A 15,571-nucleotide genomic window follows, 5' to 3' on the forward strand; every position below is an offset into this window, starting at 1 on the left:
TGGCTGACTTTAGGTAAGTGGGGTGCATATACCCGAGTAAAGAATGGGATTGGGGCAGGGCATGGTGGCTCATGCCTGTAATCCCAGCACTTTGGGAGGCCGAGGCGGGCGGATCACCTGAGGTCGGGAGTTCGAGACCAGCCCTACCAACAGAGAAACCCCGTCTCTACTAAAAATAGAAAATTAGCCGGGTGTGGTGGTGCATGCCTGTAATCCCAGCTACTTGGGAGCCTGAGGCAGGAGAATCGCCTGAACCCGGGAGGCGGAGGTTGCGGTGAGCTGAGATCACGCCGTTGCACTCCAGCCTAGGAAACAAGAGCAAAACTGTGTCCCCACCCCCCTCAAAAAAGCCCAATTTAGGGGAGTTAGAGTCTCTCCTAAGACAGAGTGGGTTAGAGGCTCCTCTTAATAAACGGCAAGGACGCTTGACCGACCTTGGGTTAGAGGCCCAATTTAGGAGGGTGAGAGTCCCTCTCGGTAAAGTCCCTCTTGGCTAAGAACAGGTTCCACACTATGGGATGTTAACTGCTATTCTCTTTGGATTAATCTGCCTTGCATTCTTTGCTGATGCCTATGGGTGACAGGGTTAGGCCTGTACAGGACTGTGGGACATGGGGAGCTTTTTTGCCTCCCTAAAAGGGGAAATCTTGAGAGCTGACAGGACTGCTGGAAAAACCCTTGCCTGAACTTTTCAGTGTCTCTGCAATTGGTAGGTCTTTCTCTGGCCTCCCTGATCATTTTGCTTTCCCCCTCACTCATCTTTCCCTTTTTTTTTTTTTGGCAGAGTCTTGCTCTGTGCCCAGGCTGGAGTGCAATGGCACATCTCAGCTCACTGCAACCTCCGCCTCCTGAGTTCAAGTGATTCTCCTCCCTCAGCCTCCCGAGTAGGTGGGATTACAGGCTCACACCACCACGCCCAGCTAATTTTTGTATTTTTAGTAGAGACGGGGTTTCTCCATTTTGGCCAGGCTGGTCTCGAACTCCTGACTTCAAGTGATCCGCCTGCCTCAGCTTCCCAAAGGGTTGGGATTACAGGCATGAGCCACCGCACCCGGCCTGCCTTTCCCTTTCTTTTCTGTTACTCAGGGCAACCATCTTGCCCAGAGACCATGTGTTGAAACTCCAAGCCAGAGGTTGGATTAAAGATGACGGGGCCCATCTGGGGGCAAATTTAAGCCTTGCCAGTTTGATATTGGGTGCTAAGCAGAGTGGCTAATGTCTCTGTTTTATCGCACGTAGCTTGCTCTGGCCAGAACAAAAAAAAAATAATTTCCCTTTATGATGCAGCTTGGCCCCCAGGGCAATGGTGCCGCAAGCCGGATCACTAGGGCCACTCAGGGAAAGGGAACCCAGAAGCCTGGCATGCCGACGAAAGGGTAAGAATTTCTTACCAGTCAGATTTCTGGCTTCTCTCTCTCTGTGCAAATGGTTGAATGAATGGAAAAACAAAAAACAAAACAAAACAAAAACAAAAACAGGCCGGGCAAGGTGGCTCACGCCTGTAATCCCAGCACTTTGGGAGGCCGAGGTGGGTGGATCACAAGGTCAGGATTTTAAGACCAGCCTGGCCAACGTGGTGAAACCCCGTCTCTACTAAAAAAAATACAAAAATTAGCCAGGCATGGTGGTGTGTGCCTGTAATCCCAGCTACTCGGGATGCTGAGGTGGGAGAATTGCTTGAATCTGGGAGGCGGAGGTTGCAGTGAGCTGAGCCACTGCACTCCAGCCTGCGTGACAGAGCAAGACTCTGTCTCAAACAACAACAACAACAACAACAACAACAAAACAGTGTTTATCTCCTCTGTAAAGTTTTGATTAATGCGAAAAAGAAGTCTAAGGTTAGGCCAGGGGTGGTGGCTCATGCCTGTAATCCCAGCACTTTGGGAGGCTGAGGTGGGCACATCACCTGAGGTCAGGAGTTCGAGACCAGCCTGGCCAACATGGTGAAACCCTGTCTCTACTAAAAATACAAAATTAGCCGAGCGTGGTGGTGCATGCGTGTAATCCCAGGTACTTGTGAGGCTGAGGAAGGAGAATCACTTGAACCTGGGAGGCGGAGGTTGCAGTGAGCCGAGATCGTGCCATTGCACTCCGGCCTGGACAACAACAGCGAAACTCTTTCTCAAAAAAAAAAAAAAAAGAATTAGAATTCTAAGTCTAGTCTTAAGCTGGTGTATTTTGTGCCATGAATTCGTTTTTCTGTGTCAAGGGATACTTTAGGATAAAACGTGGGTTTAGAACACCTGTAAGCCCACTTTTCAAGACAGCCCAGCAAGCTGGTCAGTAACAAACTTGGCTGCAGGTCCCTGAAACAAACAAAAAACTGGATGAAGTCTCCGCGTTGTTTTATGTCCTTGGGAGCTTGACCTTTCAACCACGTGGCGGTACTTTCTCTTGGTCTCCGCCTTTCAGGGAACAGGAATTTTAGGGTTCATGTCATAGTTAGCTCTAAAAATCATATTAAATAGTTAAAAGCCTTTGCAAGCTGAAAATTAACTACTCTAGACTCCGTCTGGGAAAGCAAATAGAGACTGCCCTGTGCTGTAGCTCTGTAGCTAAGGTCTTGCACTTTCACAGTAGTGGTCCGGGTTCCATTCCCCACTAGGAAGTAAGTCATTTCTGGTTTAATATCTGTGTGACCTTGTTTATTCTCTTCTCCTCCTTGGAGTGTCTTAAATTTTCCTTTCTCTAAGCACCTAGGAGGTTACCTTTGGTAAAGTTCAGAAGCTAGAAATATTGGCCACTTGGCATGGCTAAAGTCGGATAATAAGAGATCTGAAAGGATTTCTTTTTTAGAGAGTACTATTGTTAAAAGTCAGCTTAATTAAAAGTGAATATAGATATAGATATATCCAAGCTATAGATATATTTAAAAGGCCTGTTTTTCTCTTCTTGAAACTTGTTTTTCTGGAAAAAGTTTTTTTCTTCTCAGTCAACTGAATTATTTTTCTCCATTTTTTTTTTTTTTTTTTGTCTTGCCACTCTTAATGCACACACGAGAGGCCCTAAGATAACTTCTGGTAGCCTGGGACTCCTTGGGAAAAACAGAGGAGGCGCCACAGACTCCGTTTTGGGAAAAAACCTCTGTTTTCCTCATGAAACTCCAGGAATTAAAAGCAAATAGATCCCTCTCAAAATCAAAGGCCCTCTTCTGTTTTGCATTGTGTTATCTGATGGTTTTGAGTTTTGTGGGTATCAGAAATTACTTTGCATTATGAGAGAGCTTCGATGTATCATAACTAGGTAGGAAATATGCTTTAAGGGATGGCTAATAGTACCTATAGAGGGATACTTGACTCTGCACACTTGGATCAGAGAAGCATGTTCTTGTCCACCTGGAAGATAAGGAAACATCCCCACCCCCCACTGGGAGATGAGACTCCCATGAGGGATGGGCTGATTACAAAATGGGCTGATTGGCTTTGGGTTGCCTTGCAATGAGATGCAAGGTAGAAGCACCGCACTGTCTTCTGTGGTATTTCCCTCCTTTTGGGGATCCAGGAACCATTATAAAATGGCACCCTTAATTTTGGGGATCTGTATTTGCCTTCAGCTGCTTATTTGCTGCTTATTTGGCTCTGGAAACTGCATGCTTTCCTGGCCCTGTTCCTCCAAGGGCTCCGCCCTGAAGCCAGTCATACAATTAAGAAAATGGCAAATGAAAAATCTTACAAGTGCTGAATCTTCTGTGTATTTATATGTGTTGTTTGTTTATATATAAAAGAGCTCTAATTAATTGGCTTAGAAAAATAAGCTCTTAAATCAAATATTTTGTCAGAAAAAAATAGAAGCTTTAATGCCTTTTTGTTCACGTGACTTTAGTAATCTTTTGGAAATAAAGACAGTTTTAAAGATTATTGGTTGGGTGGGTGCAGTGGTTCACGCCTGTAATGCCAGCACTTTAGGAGGCCAAGGAGGGTGGATCACCTGAGGTCAGGAGTTGAAGACCAGCCTGGCCAACATGGTAAAACCCCGTCTCTACTAAAAATACGAAAATTAGCCGGGCGTGGTGGCGGGTGCCTGTAATCCCAGCTACTCGGGAGGCTGAGGCAGGAGAATCACTTGAACCCGGGAGGCAGAGGTTGCAGTGAGCAGAGATCACGCCATTGCACTCCAGTGTGGGCGACAGAGAGAGACTCCATCTCAAAAAAAAAAAAAAAAAAAAAAAAAAAAAAGATTACTGGTAAAATAAAATGTCTTGAAAATGTAGACATTTGGTCTAAATTGAGGTCAGATATCAGATTTGCTAAATGCTTTAAAATCAAACTGTTTCATTGACTTTTGAAACTTGTTCAATTTACCTACCTTAACTCCATTAGATTCTAGATAAGGCCTGGGGACATGTGGAGTTAGCCACACCCCCTTGGAATAACTACTTATTTTGCTTTACTCTTGTGGAATATATTGCTGCTATACTCTGTGTAGGAATACAGGACGAACTTACTGAATGTTTTCTTAAACACATATTAATCTTCCAGATATCACCTTTTGTTGAAACTCAAGAGTTATGAATGGACCTTACCATAATGATGCTTTCTGACCGAGCTCCTCTCTACCCTGAATGCAAGAGACCCTCATAGTTAGGCAGGAATATCATGGCCCCTGCTCAACCTGAAGAAGTTACAGAAGATGGATCTTCATCCCTCTGAAACCCTTAGGATTAAGGGTTCTCTTATAAAAGGGAGGGGGGAAATGTCAGAGGCGTGTGAATCAGAGCAACTCTATCTTAAATAGGAGCTGGGTAAAATGAGGCTGAAACCCACTGGGCTGCATTCCCAGGCAGTTAAGGCATTCTAAGTCACAGGATGAGATAGGAGGTCGGCACAAAATACAGGTCATAAAGACCTTGCTGATAAAACAGGTTGCAGTAAAGAGCCGGCCAAAACCCACCAAAACCAAAATGGCGACGAGAGTGCCCTCTGGTCGTCCTCACTGCTACACTCCCAGCAGCGCCATGACAGTTTACAAATGCCATGGCAACGTTAGGAAGTTACCGTATATGGTCTAAAAAGGGGAGGCATGAATAATCCATCCCTTGTTTAGCATATCATCAATAAATAACCATAAAAATGGGCAACCAGCAGCCCTCGGGGCTGCTCTATGGACTAGCCATTCATTTATTCCTTTTTTTTTTTTTTTTGAGACGCAGTCTTGCTCTTGTTGCCCAGGCTGGAGTGCAATGGCATGATCTCAGCTCACTGCAATCTCCCCCTCCTGGGTTCAAGCGATTCTCCTGCCTCAGCCTCCCAAGTAGCTGGGATTACAGGTGCCAGCCACCATGCCCAGCTAATTTTTTGTATTTTTAGTAGAGACAGGGTTTCACCATGTTGGCCAGGCTGCTCTCGAACTCCTGACCTCAGGTGACCCACCCGCCTTGGCCTCCCAAAGTGCTGGGATTACAGGCGTGAGCCACCGTGCTTGGCCTCCTTTACTTTCTTAATAAACTTGCTTTCACTTTGCACTGTGGATTTGCCCTGAATTCTTTCATGCGGGAGATCCAAGAACTCTCTCTTGGGGTCTGGATCGGGACCCCTTTCCTGTAACATATTTCTCTGTCCTGTAGCAATTCTATCCTCCACATATCCCAGCCTCTTATCTTTTGCCTCTTTTTAACTCTCTCTATTGCTATTTCCTGAGTAATTTCGTAAGATCTATCTTTCAGTTAAATGATCTCTTCAATAGTGTCTAATATCTATTTAACTCATTCATTAAGTTTTAAATTTCAATTATTGTGTTTTTCTTTTCTAGAAGTCTGCTTTGGTTCTTTTTTCAAATCTGCCTGTTCTTTTTTTCTCAATAGTGTTTGGTTCTTTTATGTTTTTATTTCTTCTTTTATGTACTTAATCATTTTATCATACTTTATTATCTCTATTAGCTTCTGTTATATGAAGTTCATGGAAGTTTAATCTCGCTGTTTGTTGTGGCTCTTGCTTATTGTGGATTACTTCATTCATGTTCAACTTGGGGTTATCTATGAAAATCCTGTTCAGCCTTGCTTGTTAATCATGATTGTACTAACAGGTTTGGTATTTGCTTTTGCCAGATGCCCAGAGAGACCAATTTACTTGTTAATTTCACAAGTTGTAGGTTCTGGGACCATATAGGTAGTTTAGATGTGAACCAATCCGTACATTTAGAGTCTGTGCCTTTCTTTATACGTAGATTATACTTCAATTTAAAAGTACATAAAATCAAAAATCATTTTAAACCCTCAACAACATATCAGTTCAACCCAAATTGATCTACAGACTTAATGCAACTGCTTTCAAAATGCCAGCAAAGTATGTGTAGGCACAGAAAAACTTGTATTAAAATTTGTATGAAAAGGCACAGGTCCTAGAAGAGCCAAACAATCTTGAAAATGAAGAAAAAATGGGAGGAATCACTCTACGTGATAAGAATTCCTATATGGGTACAGTAATAAAAGCAGTATGGTATTGATGGAGAGATTGATACATAAGATTAACAGAACAGAATAGAGATTCCAGAAATGGACCCATACAAGTATGGCCACCTGATTTTTGGCAAAAGAACCTTGACCTAAAGCTCTTACAATGTACTAAAATTATCTAAAAATGTATCATAGACATAAATGTAAAAATTATTAAACTTTTAGAAGATAATATAAGATAAATTTTTCATGACCTAGGGTTAGGCAAAGAATACTTAAACAGGGAAATCCATAAAATAAATAAAATCAATACATTAGAATTTATCAAAATTTAGAACTTTTGCTCCATGAAAGACACTGATAAGAGAATGAAAAGAGAAGCTACACACTGGGAGAAAATATATGCAAACCACATATCAAACAGAGGATTTATATCCTAAATAAATAAAAAGCTCTCAAAACTCAATTGTAACAAACAACCCAATTAAAAACATCAAAAGACTTGAACAGGCATTTTACCAAAGAAGATATATATATAGATGGCAAATAAGCACAAGTATCATGTGGAAGTCATGTGGTTTATGTGAAATGACCTCACTCCCAACTCCAGAGGGTCCTTTTTTTCACCACAACGATTGCATCATATAATCCAGGCCTACATCAGTCAGTAGACGGAATTCCTGGGCCACAGGGATTGAGTCAGGGATAGTTCAACGGGAACAAAATTCAGGCCCTTTGAAAAATGATTGTGGAAAGTGACCATATCCCTATTTGTGGCAGGCAGCCATCTTGTGACCATGAAGAAGTATCCTGGAGACAAAGCTAACACACACAAAATAGGGCAGCACTGAGATCAGGACCACAGCTCTGATCAAACTGTGCCTAAAACTTACATACCTCTAGACTTATCAGTTACATGAGGCAATGTCCTATGCTTGACTCGCATTTTCTGTTACCTGCAACTGAAACATCTTTATGTCTACCACACTTAACAGTCAACATCCTTCCACACGTTACCTCCAGGGAACTTTTCATGGCTGGCAAATGCTCTTCTCTCTTTTCCTTTGAGCTCCTCCAGTCCCAAGAGTCTGAGTCACTCACCTTATCATTTCTCTCTGTCAGACAAACACACATATACATACACACACACCCCACACACACACACACCAAACCTCTGTGGCACTTCTGTGGTGTTTTCCCTAACTTTCCACCCTTCCCTTGGTTATAGCCCTGACCCTGGTACGATATAACATTCAACATTACACTGAATTGTGACTGTCAGTGCTTGTCTCCTCCTCCCCTGAAGACTGTTAGCTCCTGAGGGCCTGACAGTCCCTTGACTCAACTCCTTTCTGCTTCACTGTTTCATGCTTTGACCCAAAAAAGATGAGGCTTAGTAGGGAGAGAGGTGGAAGGGTGAAGGGCATCCATCCCTTTGTTTACTAACATTTGTGTGTCCCCCCCCTAGTTACCTGCCTCCATGCCTTTGCTGGAGAGGAAGCCACCTAGGTTGTCTCCACCTGGAATGTCTATTTTCACACATTCCAAATCCTACCCTTTCAAACTCAAGGCCAACTCTGGAAGGAGAAAGGGCTGTGACTGACCAGGAAGGGACATGTGGGAACTTTCTGGGATTATGGTAGTGTTCTGTATCTTGATAGGGATGTGGGTTACACAGGTCTATACATTTGTCAAAACATGTGAAATTATACTCTTAAGATGTGTGCATTTATTTCATCGTATATTTTACCTTAAAAAATATTCAAATATTGAACTCTAGTAAATGGCATGCATGCTGAAATGTTTAAAGGAATGTGTACACATGTCCAAAATTTTGAAATGCATAAAGCGTTGATACATGGGTATGCATATGTGATAAAGCCAAGTGTAGTAAAATACTAATTGTAGAATCTGGGTGGTGGATATATGGGTGTTCACAGTACAATTATTTTGACTTTTATGTCTGAAAATGTTCATCACAAAATGTTAGGGAAAAAAATAAGAGATGTGGGTTAACATCTCTGGTCTCTGGTATCTTCATAGCCACAGACTTGGTTTATACCTCATTACATCTTTTTTTTTTTTTTTTTTTTTTTTTTTTTTTTTTTTGAGACAAGAGTTTTGCTCTTGTTGCCCAGGCTGGAGTGCAATGGCATGATCTCAGCTCACTGCAACCTCCATCTCCTGGGTTTAAGCGATTCTCCTGCCTCAGCCTTCCGAGTAGCTCGGATTACAGGCATGCGCCACCACGCCCGGCTAATTTTTTGTATTTTTATTAGAGACAGGGTTTCTCCATGTTGTTCAGACTGGTCTCTAAGTCCCGACCTCAGGTGATCTGCCCACCTCGGCCTCCCAAAGTGCTGGGATTACAGGCGTGAGCCACCGCACCTGGCCCTAGACCTCATTACATCTTAACTGGAATCTTGCAATCAACTTCACACTGGCCTCCAAGTTAGCCCACTGCAGTCTCTCCTCATCCCAAGGATCGCCAGAGAGAATCTTCCAAAACACTGGACTTCCGTGACCCAGTCCCTGCCAACCTCTTCAGCTTCATCCCTGACACTTGCTACCTTACTGCAGCCTGTACTCCAGCTCAACTCAAGGGCTTGTAGTTCCACTCACACACCAGGCTACTTTATGACTTTCTAAGTTTGCTCATGCTGTTCCTTTTGCTTGGAATGCTTTTTTCCAACTCATCCTCTGCCCTCTTTGCCTGGTGAGTGCTCTTCAAACTTAATCCAGGCATTACATCTTCCCAGAAGCATTTCTGGCCACTCAAACTGGGTTCGGTCTCCTTCTTTCATGCTCCCATAGCACCTCAAACTTATTTGTAACATAGTATTTACTCACTATGATGTATGTGGGTTTCCATGTCTGTATACTAAACTACATACTCTTTGAAGATCAAGCTCTCCAATGGTATGCACAGGGTCTGATACAACAGGCTTTAATAAACGACTGTAGAACTGAACAATTGATATTGAACTGGCATGGAAGGCACTCTGGAACCTTCCAACAACTTTGTGTCATAGATTTGCTTGCTATCTCTACTACAGTTTAAGGCCCACCACCCCTATTGACTCAGCCATCTCCCTATGTTTCTCAACCACCACCTCCCTCATGAAGCCAACTCAATTTCCCGCCCCAGTTTGGAATACTCTCCCTAATTCCTTAAAGATTTACTTTCTCTGTACTTCGAGATTCTAGGTGTTGGGCAAATTTTGACTGGGAAAAAATAAACTATGTTTGCTGATCATCTGAGTGCCAGACATTGAATTTTCATACACAAATATATATATACGTATATATATATTTTTTAGGTAAAAGCCAGACAGAACTAAGAATTTTCTTTAAAGGCACTAGCTAATAAAATTCCTCCCAAGAATCCTGTGAAGTAGGGAGATCGTATCTTCATTTCACAGATGACAAAACTCAGGCAAGGAAATATGAAGCAACCAGTTCAAGATCATATAGGAAGCAGAGCTGTAATATAATCACTGGTCTTCTCAACTCCCAGGCACATCCTCTTTCCACCACATCCCATTGTCTCCAGGTTGGGCCAGGTTCTGGAAAGCCTTGAGAGCCAGAGGGTGTAATAAGCAGTTGCAAGTCATGAAGTGTTCTTAAGCAGGAGGGGATGATGAAAATAGAACTCTGGGGAGATACTCCTGAAAGGTTGTGTATGACAGAATTTAGTGTGAGGGAGGCTACTGGACTCCTGACAAGGAAAATACAAAATGAGTACTGTAACTCTCTTAACACATTCATTGGTGAGTGCTGGCATTACGATGGGGTCCCATGGAAAAGGAGAGGGTCTGAGGTTATTTTGAGAATTAAAAAGCTGAAGGGGATATAGGAGTCCATCTTCTGTCTCTTGGGTTGAGTGGCCGACCTCATGGTCTGCCCCCTGGAAATGGCCTGGGATTTCTGCCTTTTATGGGATGTAGGAGTCCAGGAAAAGGTCCAAGTTGACTGGACAGTTGGGTGAAGGTTTCCTTAGGAAAGTGGCATTCGATGGGACACTAGATGAGATGGTGCCATCCCCATCTCTCCTTCAGTAGCTTCCAAACTAGCCTTCTTGACTTCAGTCTCTCCCCGTCTTCACCCACCTCCAAAGGGATCCTTTTCACACTTATTTTGTCTTTTTTTTTCTTCCTTTTTGTGGAGAACGGGGTCTCGCTATATTGCCCAGGCAGGTCTCGAACTCCTGGGCTCAAGCTATCCTCCCGCCTCTGCCTCCCTGAGAGCTGGGATTACAGGCGTGAGCCACCGCACCCGGCCCAAAGGGATCCTTTTTAAACGCCAAGTTGGATCATGTGATTTTCTGCTTTAAAACCGTTTAAAGGTTCTCTGCCATTCTTGGGATAAAGTAAGGTCTTTTGACAAACATCAAAATTACATATCCTCCATAACCTGGGATTTTAAAATAAATATTATGCCTAATAACTAACCAATTATGTTCATATGCCTCCTCAAACTACATATTCCCTCTTGGGGATTGTGCTGATGTTCCCCCAGGTGAGTCCCTGCTGCAGTTTACGATATTGTTGACCTATATCTATACACACACGCACACACCCCAACCTGTTTTTACTCAAGCTACTGCTTCGGCTTGGACTACTCTCCCATTGTTCTTAGCCAAACCAACTAATTGCTTTTCATCTTTCAGCTCAGGCACCACCCAATAGGAAGGCTTCCCCAATCTCCTTGCTTCTCTAGGATGGATTCCCTGCTCATCTCTATCAATGTGCTGTATCATATGATGCTCCTCTCCTCCATTCAACTTACTGGAGGGCAAGCGCCATTTCAGTTAACTTGGTGTGTATGGAGTCCTGATGAAGGGGCCTGTGTAGTTGAGGCAGGAGAAACAACATGAGATAGCAGAAATGGGGATCTGCACTCAGAACAAGTTAGGGCTAGAGGATTCGGTTTGGGAATTAACAGCATCCAGAAAGTTTAGGGGCAACCAAGCTTCTAGAGGGCTTCATAGTTAATTCCATCTTGCAAATGTAGAAACTGAGACACAGACAAGCAGTTTCTCCCAAATTACTTGGTTAGTCATTGAGAAGGAGGGCTCTTTAGCCACAAGTCCTGTGCACTTTTCCACTCCATACTGGAAAGGGGGATGACTGAAGTTGGGTGCCTCGTTTCCCTCCCAATTTTGAGACAGGAACCTCTGAACTGCTGGCACCTCCTGCCTGGACTGAGGAATAAGGTGACCAAGATTCTAGCTTATCCTCTAACCTGAGGCTGGTAAAAACAAAGCACGAAAAAGTGCTTTGTCCCTTGACTGAGGAAGGTGGGGTGGGAATTGGTGACAAAAATAACCCAGCCCATCATTCCTGCAAAGGCTTTAAAGCCCTTCTTTCCTGTTTCCTTTCTACCAGGAAATACAGTTCTCTATGCTTCAGACATGAACATTATCAAAACCCCACCTACTCCTGAGACAGACTGTGAGAACTGGAGGAGGTCATTTAACCAGTAGGTGCCAAAACCAGACAGCCTCACTCCAGACCCACAGAAGCAGAATCTCCAGGAGGAAGTAAATCTTGACTGGGTTCAAAATACTTTAATAGATGACCCACAGACAGTAAGCAGCCTGCCCTGGCTCACCCACAGAGTCAGGGTGGTGGTGAATTTGAAACTGAGGCTCCCAAGATCACCCTGGGAGCTCTCCTTAGGAGATAACTCTCAATTCTGCATCTTGCACATAACAGAGGCTTAATAAAGATCTGTTGGGTGCTTGAGCCTCAGAAGATTTTCTAATATGGTGAAGGCAAAGAACATAAGTTTTGGAATCAGGCAGATCCTGCTGCAGAAGACCACTGGCAAACTTCAGTCTCCTTAACTGTAAAATAGGACGAATATCCTCATGGGGTTTTTCAGTGAGGATTAAATGAGATATCCCTAAGTAAAATCCCTAGCCCAATGCCTGGCACCCAAAAGGCACTTAATAAATGGTAGTGTTTATCAGTGAGAAGTGGTAGAACAGAGTGATAAGAATACACATTCTGGAACCAGGTTGGTCCCAGAATTTTCATGTATGATACAGGAAGGTTACTTTGTTTCTTCGCTGGCAGGATGAGGGTGTTGGTGAGGATGAAATGAATCAATAAAGTATTAAGAGCAGTGCCTGGCACAAGAAAAGAAGTGCGATAATCGTGAAAACAAGCTCTGATAATTATATTCTTCTAACCCTTGTACTGGCCCTAAGCACAGTAATCAAGTCCAGATTGCACAACAAGGGCATGGAAGAGAGAGGGAAAGAAAAAAAAAAAAATCCCACATTCACATAAAGAAGACACACTTGAAAAAGCAGTCTCTGGAAAGCCCTCCCATTGAACTTGTTAGGCCCCTTTGAATTATTGCACCCTTTCTTTTCTACTCAGTCTGCTTCTGATGATCTACTTCAGGTGTGTGAAGCGTGTCCCTCCTGAGGGTGGGAATACCCTTCCCACTTCAAGCATAAGGCTGAGCACCAGGGAAATGCCCGACAACTTGCTGAGGGAGAGACAGAGAGTACAAGGAGAAGGCAGCACTCCCAGACCCTGCACCACACCACCACCCTCACCACAAAAAAAAAAGAATGCCAAGCAAAGCAATTGCCAAGATAAATCACTTTTATCTCTATAGGAAAGGGAGGATCTAAAAAAAATATAAATTACATTAGTAACACAACATAAGAAAAAGACAGGGACAAAAACAACAGAGAAGTCTGAATGATGCTACCCTAACCTATTTATAAAAAGGCCCTGCATCAGAAATTCACAATCCTACCCACTTCTAAAAATATATTTAGACATGTACAGAAGCGGTGGGCTTGTTTTTAAATTGTTTGCTTTTTTTGTAAAAATATATTAAAGGTGAATAGAAATCCTCTCTCCCTTCCCCCTATCCAGCCCCCAGCTAGGGACTGGAGATCAGGGGTAACTATCTCATGGTGTTCTAAACCTTGATTACTAACACTCCCAACCCCTCCCCAACTCACTTCACTTAGAACCTGAAACATTAAAAAAAACAAAAACAAAGACATCAGCCTCTTTGGAAAAGCATAACTCTGAGGGTAAACTTGCTTTTCATTGGAAACAACACAAAACAACAAACAGGGGGCTCCAAGAACCCAACTAAGCTAAATGAAACCCAGTCAAACAGAGGCTGGGTTTCAGCTCCACAGAAAACTTCTAACAAAGAAATAGAGGGAAAAGGCCGGAATCGGGGGGATTTGCTAGCAATTAGCTGCCTTTGAAAGATCAAGAGGGGGTGTTAATGGACAAAAGGGCTGGGGACCTGATCTTGGTTACAGCAGTCACCGCATAGTCAAGCAGTTGCCTATACAGGACAGAGGCTTCTCCTGCTCTCCCCTCACTACCCTCTGCTGCCTTGAAATCCCCAAAATAAGCAAAGCTGGGCAGAAACAGAGGGGAGGGGAGTAGGGACTCACGTGCTAGGGGGGAGGTAGCCAGGCTTTTTGCCTTTGGTGTGACTAGATGGAGAACTGCTTGGCCCCTGGGGTCCCCAAGGTAGAGAAAGCAAATGGGCTAAAGGAACCCCTGATTCCAAGGAAGGAAAGTAGAGGCAGGGCTATGGAGAAAAGAAAGACAAACTGGAGATACAAAGATGACAAAAGAAGCCTCACAAATTCCCTGTAGCCTGCATGGTAGCTATTAAATTCCCCAGAAGCACTGGGCAAGCTGGGGTGAGGTTGGAGTGGGTGGTACAGGTGGAAAGGGCAAGGGTACACTCCACTTGGGTAGTGCCAAATGGAGGTGGGGGGATGTTCTCCATCGAGTCCAGATTGCCAGTGAGGCAAGGCGGTGGGAGGTGGGGGCACTGTCTGGACAATGGAGACAATCCACGAAGGAAGGACAGGGGAAGGGAGGATCGGATGGATGGTCTGCTCCTTCACGGATGGGCGTCTCTTCTCTTCAACTTGGGCTCGTGAATGGCCTGTCTGCATTCTGCTTGAACGATGACCTGTCGTCTGGAAGTGCAAAGGCCCAGGAGTGAAGATGTGAGTCCTGAGGTCTTCTTCAGACCAAGACCTCAGGTGGAGAAAGAAGCATGAAAAGTTCCCGATGGAGGACCCAGGTGTGGGCCGTCCCGCCACACCCTCCATAATGTCCAGGCTGTGCTCTGTGGTATAGGCGGAGCAAGCAGGCTGTAGGGCCAGGGTTATCTGCGTCATTGGCAGGTGCTTTCAGGTTTCTGGGAGATGGTTTTCCACCTGCCAGGGCCCAGCCACAGCCACAGCCACAGCCACGTGGATAATGTTCTACATGATTTCAAAATCCAGGCAAATCCCTGGAGCTCACCCTAAAACAAGTGGCCTCATGTGTAGCCAGCTAAAAGTAGCTTCCTCCAACAGGCTACAAAACCGTGGTCAAAGGCTTGGGCATCTGACCTCTCCCTACCTTGACAAGTGATAGGAATCACCTTTCTTTCGAAAGGTAAGTGAAGTTGGCATTTCTAGGCCACTTCTGGAAATGGCCCACAGTGGGGCAGGAAGGAGGCTCTAGGCCTTCCTCTTCATTTCCATGAAGCATTTGGCAAGAGGGGGCAGAGACCACAGCCTTCTCCCATGAGCAAGTCTGGAGGTGGGGCATGTCCACTGGACTGGGGAAATGGGGCAAACAGAATGGGTGGAGGTGGGCAGGCTTCTGGATATAGGGCTAGAGTTGCAGAAAGTGTCAAGCACTGGGCTTCCCACTTCATGGCTCAGGCTCCTTCATACCTCTCCTCATCCTGCCTTCCAGCTCTAGCGGGGGATGAAGAGTAAAGAACAGACAAGGCAGGTGACGGGAGTGGTTTGGACGAGTAGAAAAGAGGGTTCTAGTCAGCTGGAAACCTCTCCCATTTACCTGCTACTCAGTGGAGAAGGCAGGCAGGATGCTCTAGTGAAAGTGGGAAAGGGAACTAGAAGGAGTCGGTGGAGGGGTCCGTGCCTTTGGTAAGTCCCAAGAAAGCAGGACAATGCACCTCAGCACCTTGTCCAGGGCAGATAGGATCCAGGAGTGCCCCAAGAGTTGACAACGGAGAAGGCAATGGGGGTAAAGGGGTGAGGGGTGGGACACAGGAGGGCTCACAGAAGTAGTTTGCCATTTCTGTGGATTTTCAGGATACGGCCGAGTCTCTGCTTTGCTGTGGCCAGGCCCTTTTTGGGACGCTTTCCTGTGGGGGAAG

The 15,571-nt window shown here is 44.6% G+C and overlaps 1 protein-coding gene across 3 annotated transcripts in view; it reads right to left on the minus strand.

Annotated features, from left to right (window-relative positions):
• Positions 1–10,526: 10,526 nt before the first annotated feature.
• PHF8 (PHD finger protein 8) overlaps positions 10,527–15,571 on the minus strand; it is a 108,797-nt gene continuing 103,752 nt past the window's right edge. For 2 of the 3 annotated variants that reach the window (XM_055106831.2, XM_063601737.1), the window contains 2 exons: positions 15,475–15,559; positions 10,527–14,372 (listed from right to left, as the gene is read on the minus strand). In XM_055106831.2, coding sequence (XP_054962806.1) covers positions 14,294–14,372; positions 15,475–15,559 — 164 coding nt within the window. In that variant the 3' untranslated portion in view covers positions 10,527–14,293. Of the gene's footprint in view, positions 15,560–15,571 lie in introns of all 3 variants that reach the window. The other variant, XM_055106830.2, reaches the window with a different exon arrangement.

The sequence above is a fragment of the Pan paniscus genome, chromosome X, assembly GCF_029289425.2.
Source record: "Pan paniscus chromosome X, NHGRI_mPanPan1-v2.0_pri, whole genome shotgun sequence".
Taxonomy (NCBI): Eukaryota; Metazoa; Chordata; class Mammalia; order Primates; family Hominidae; genus Pan; species Pan paniscus.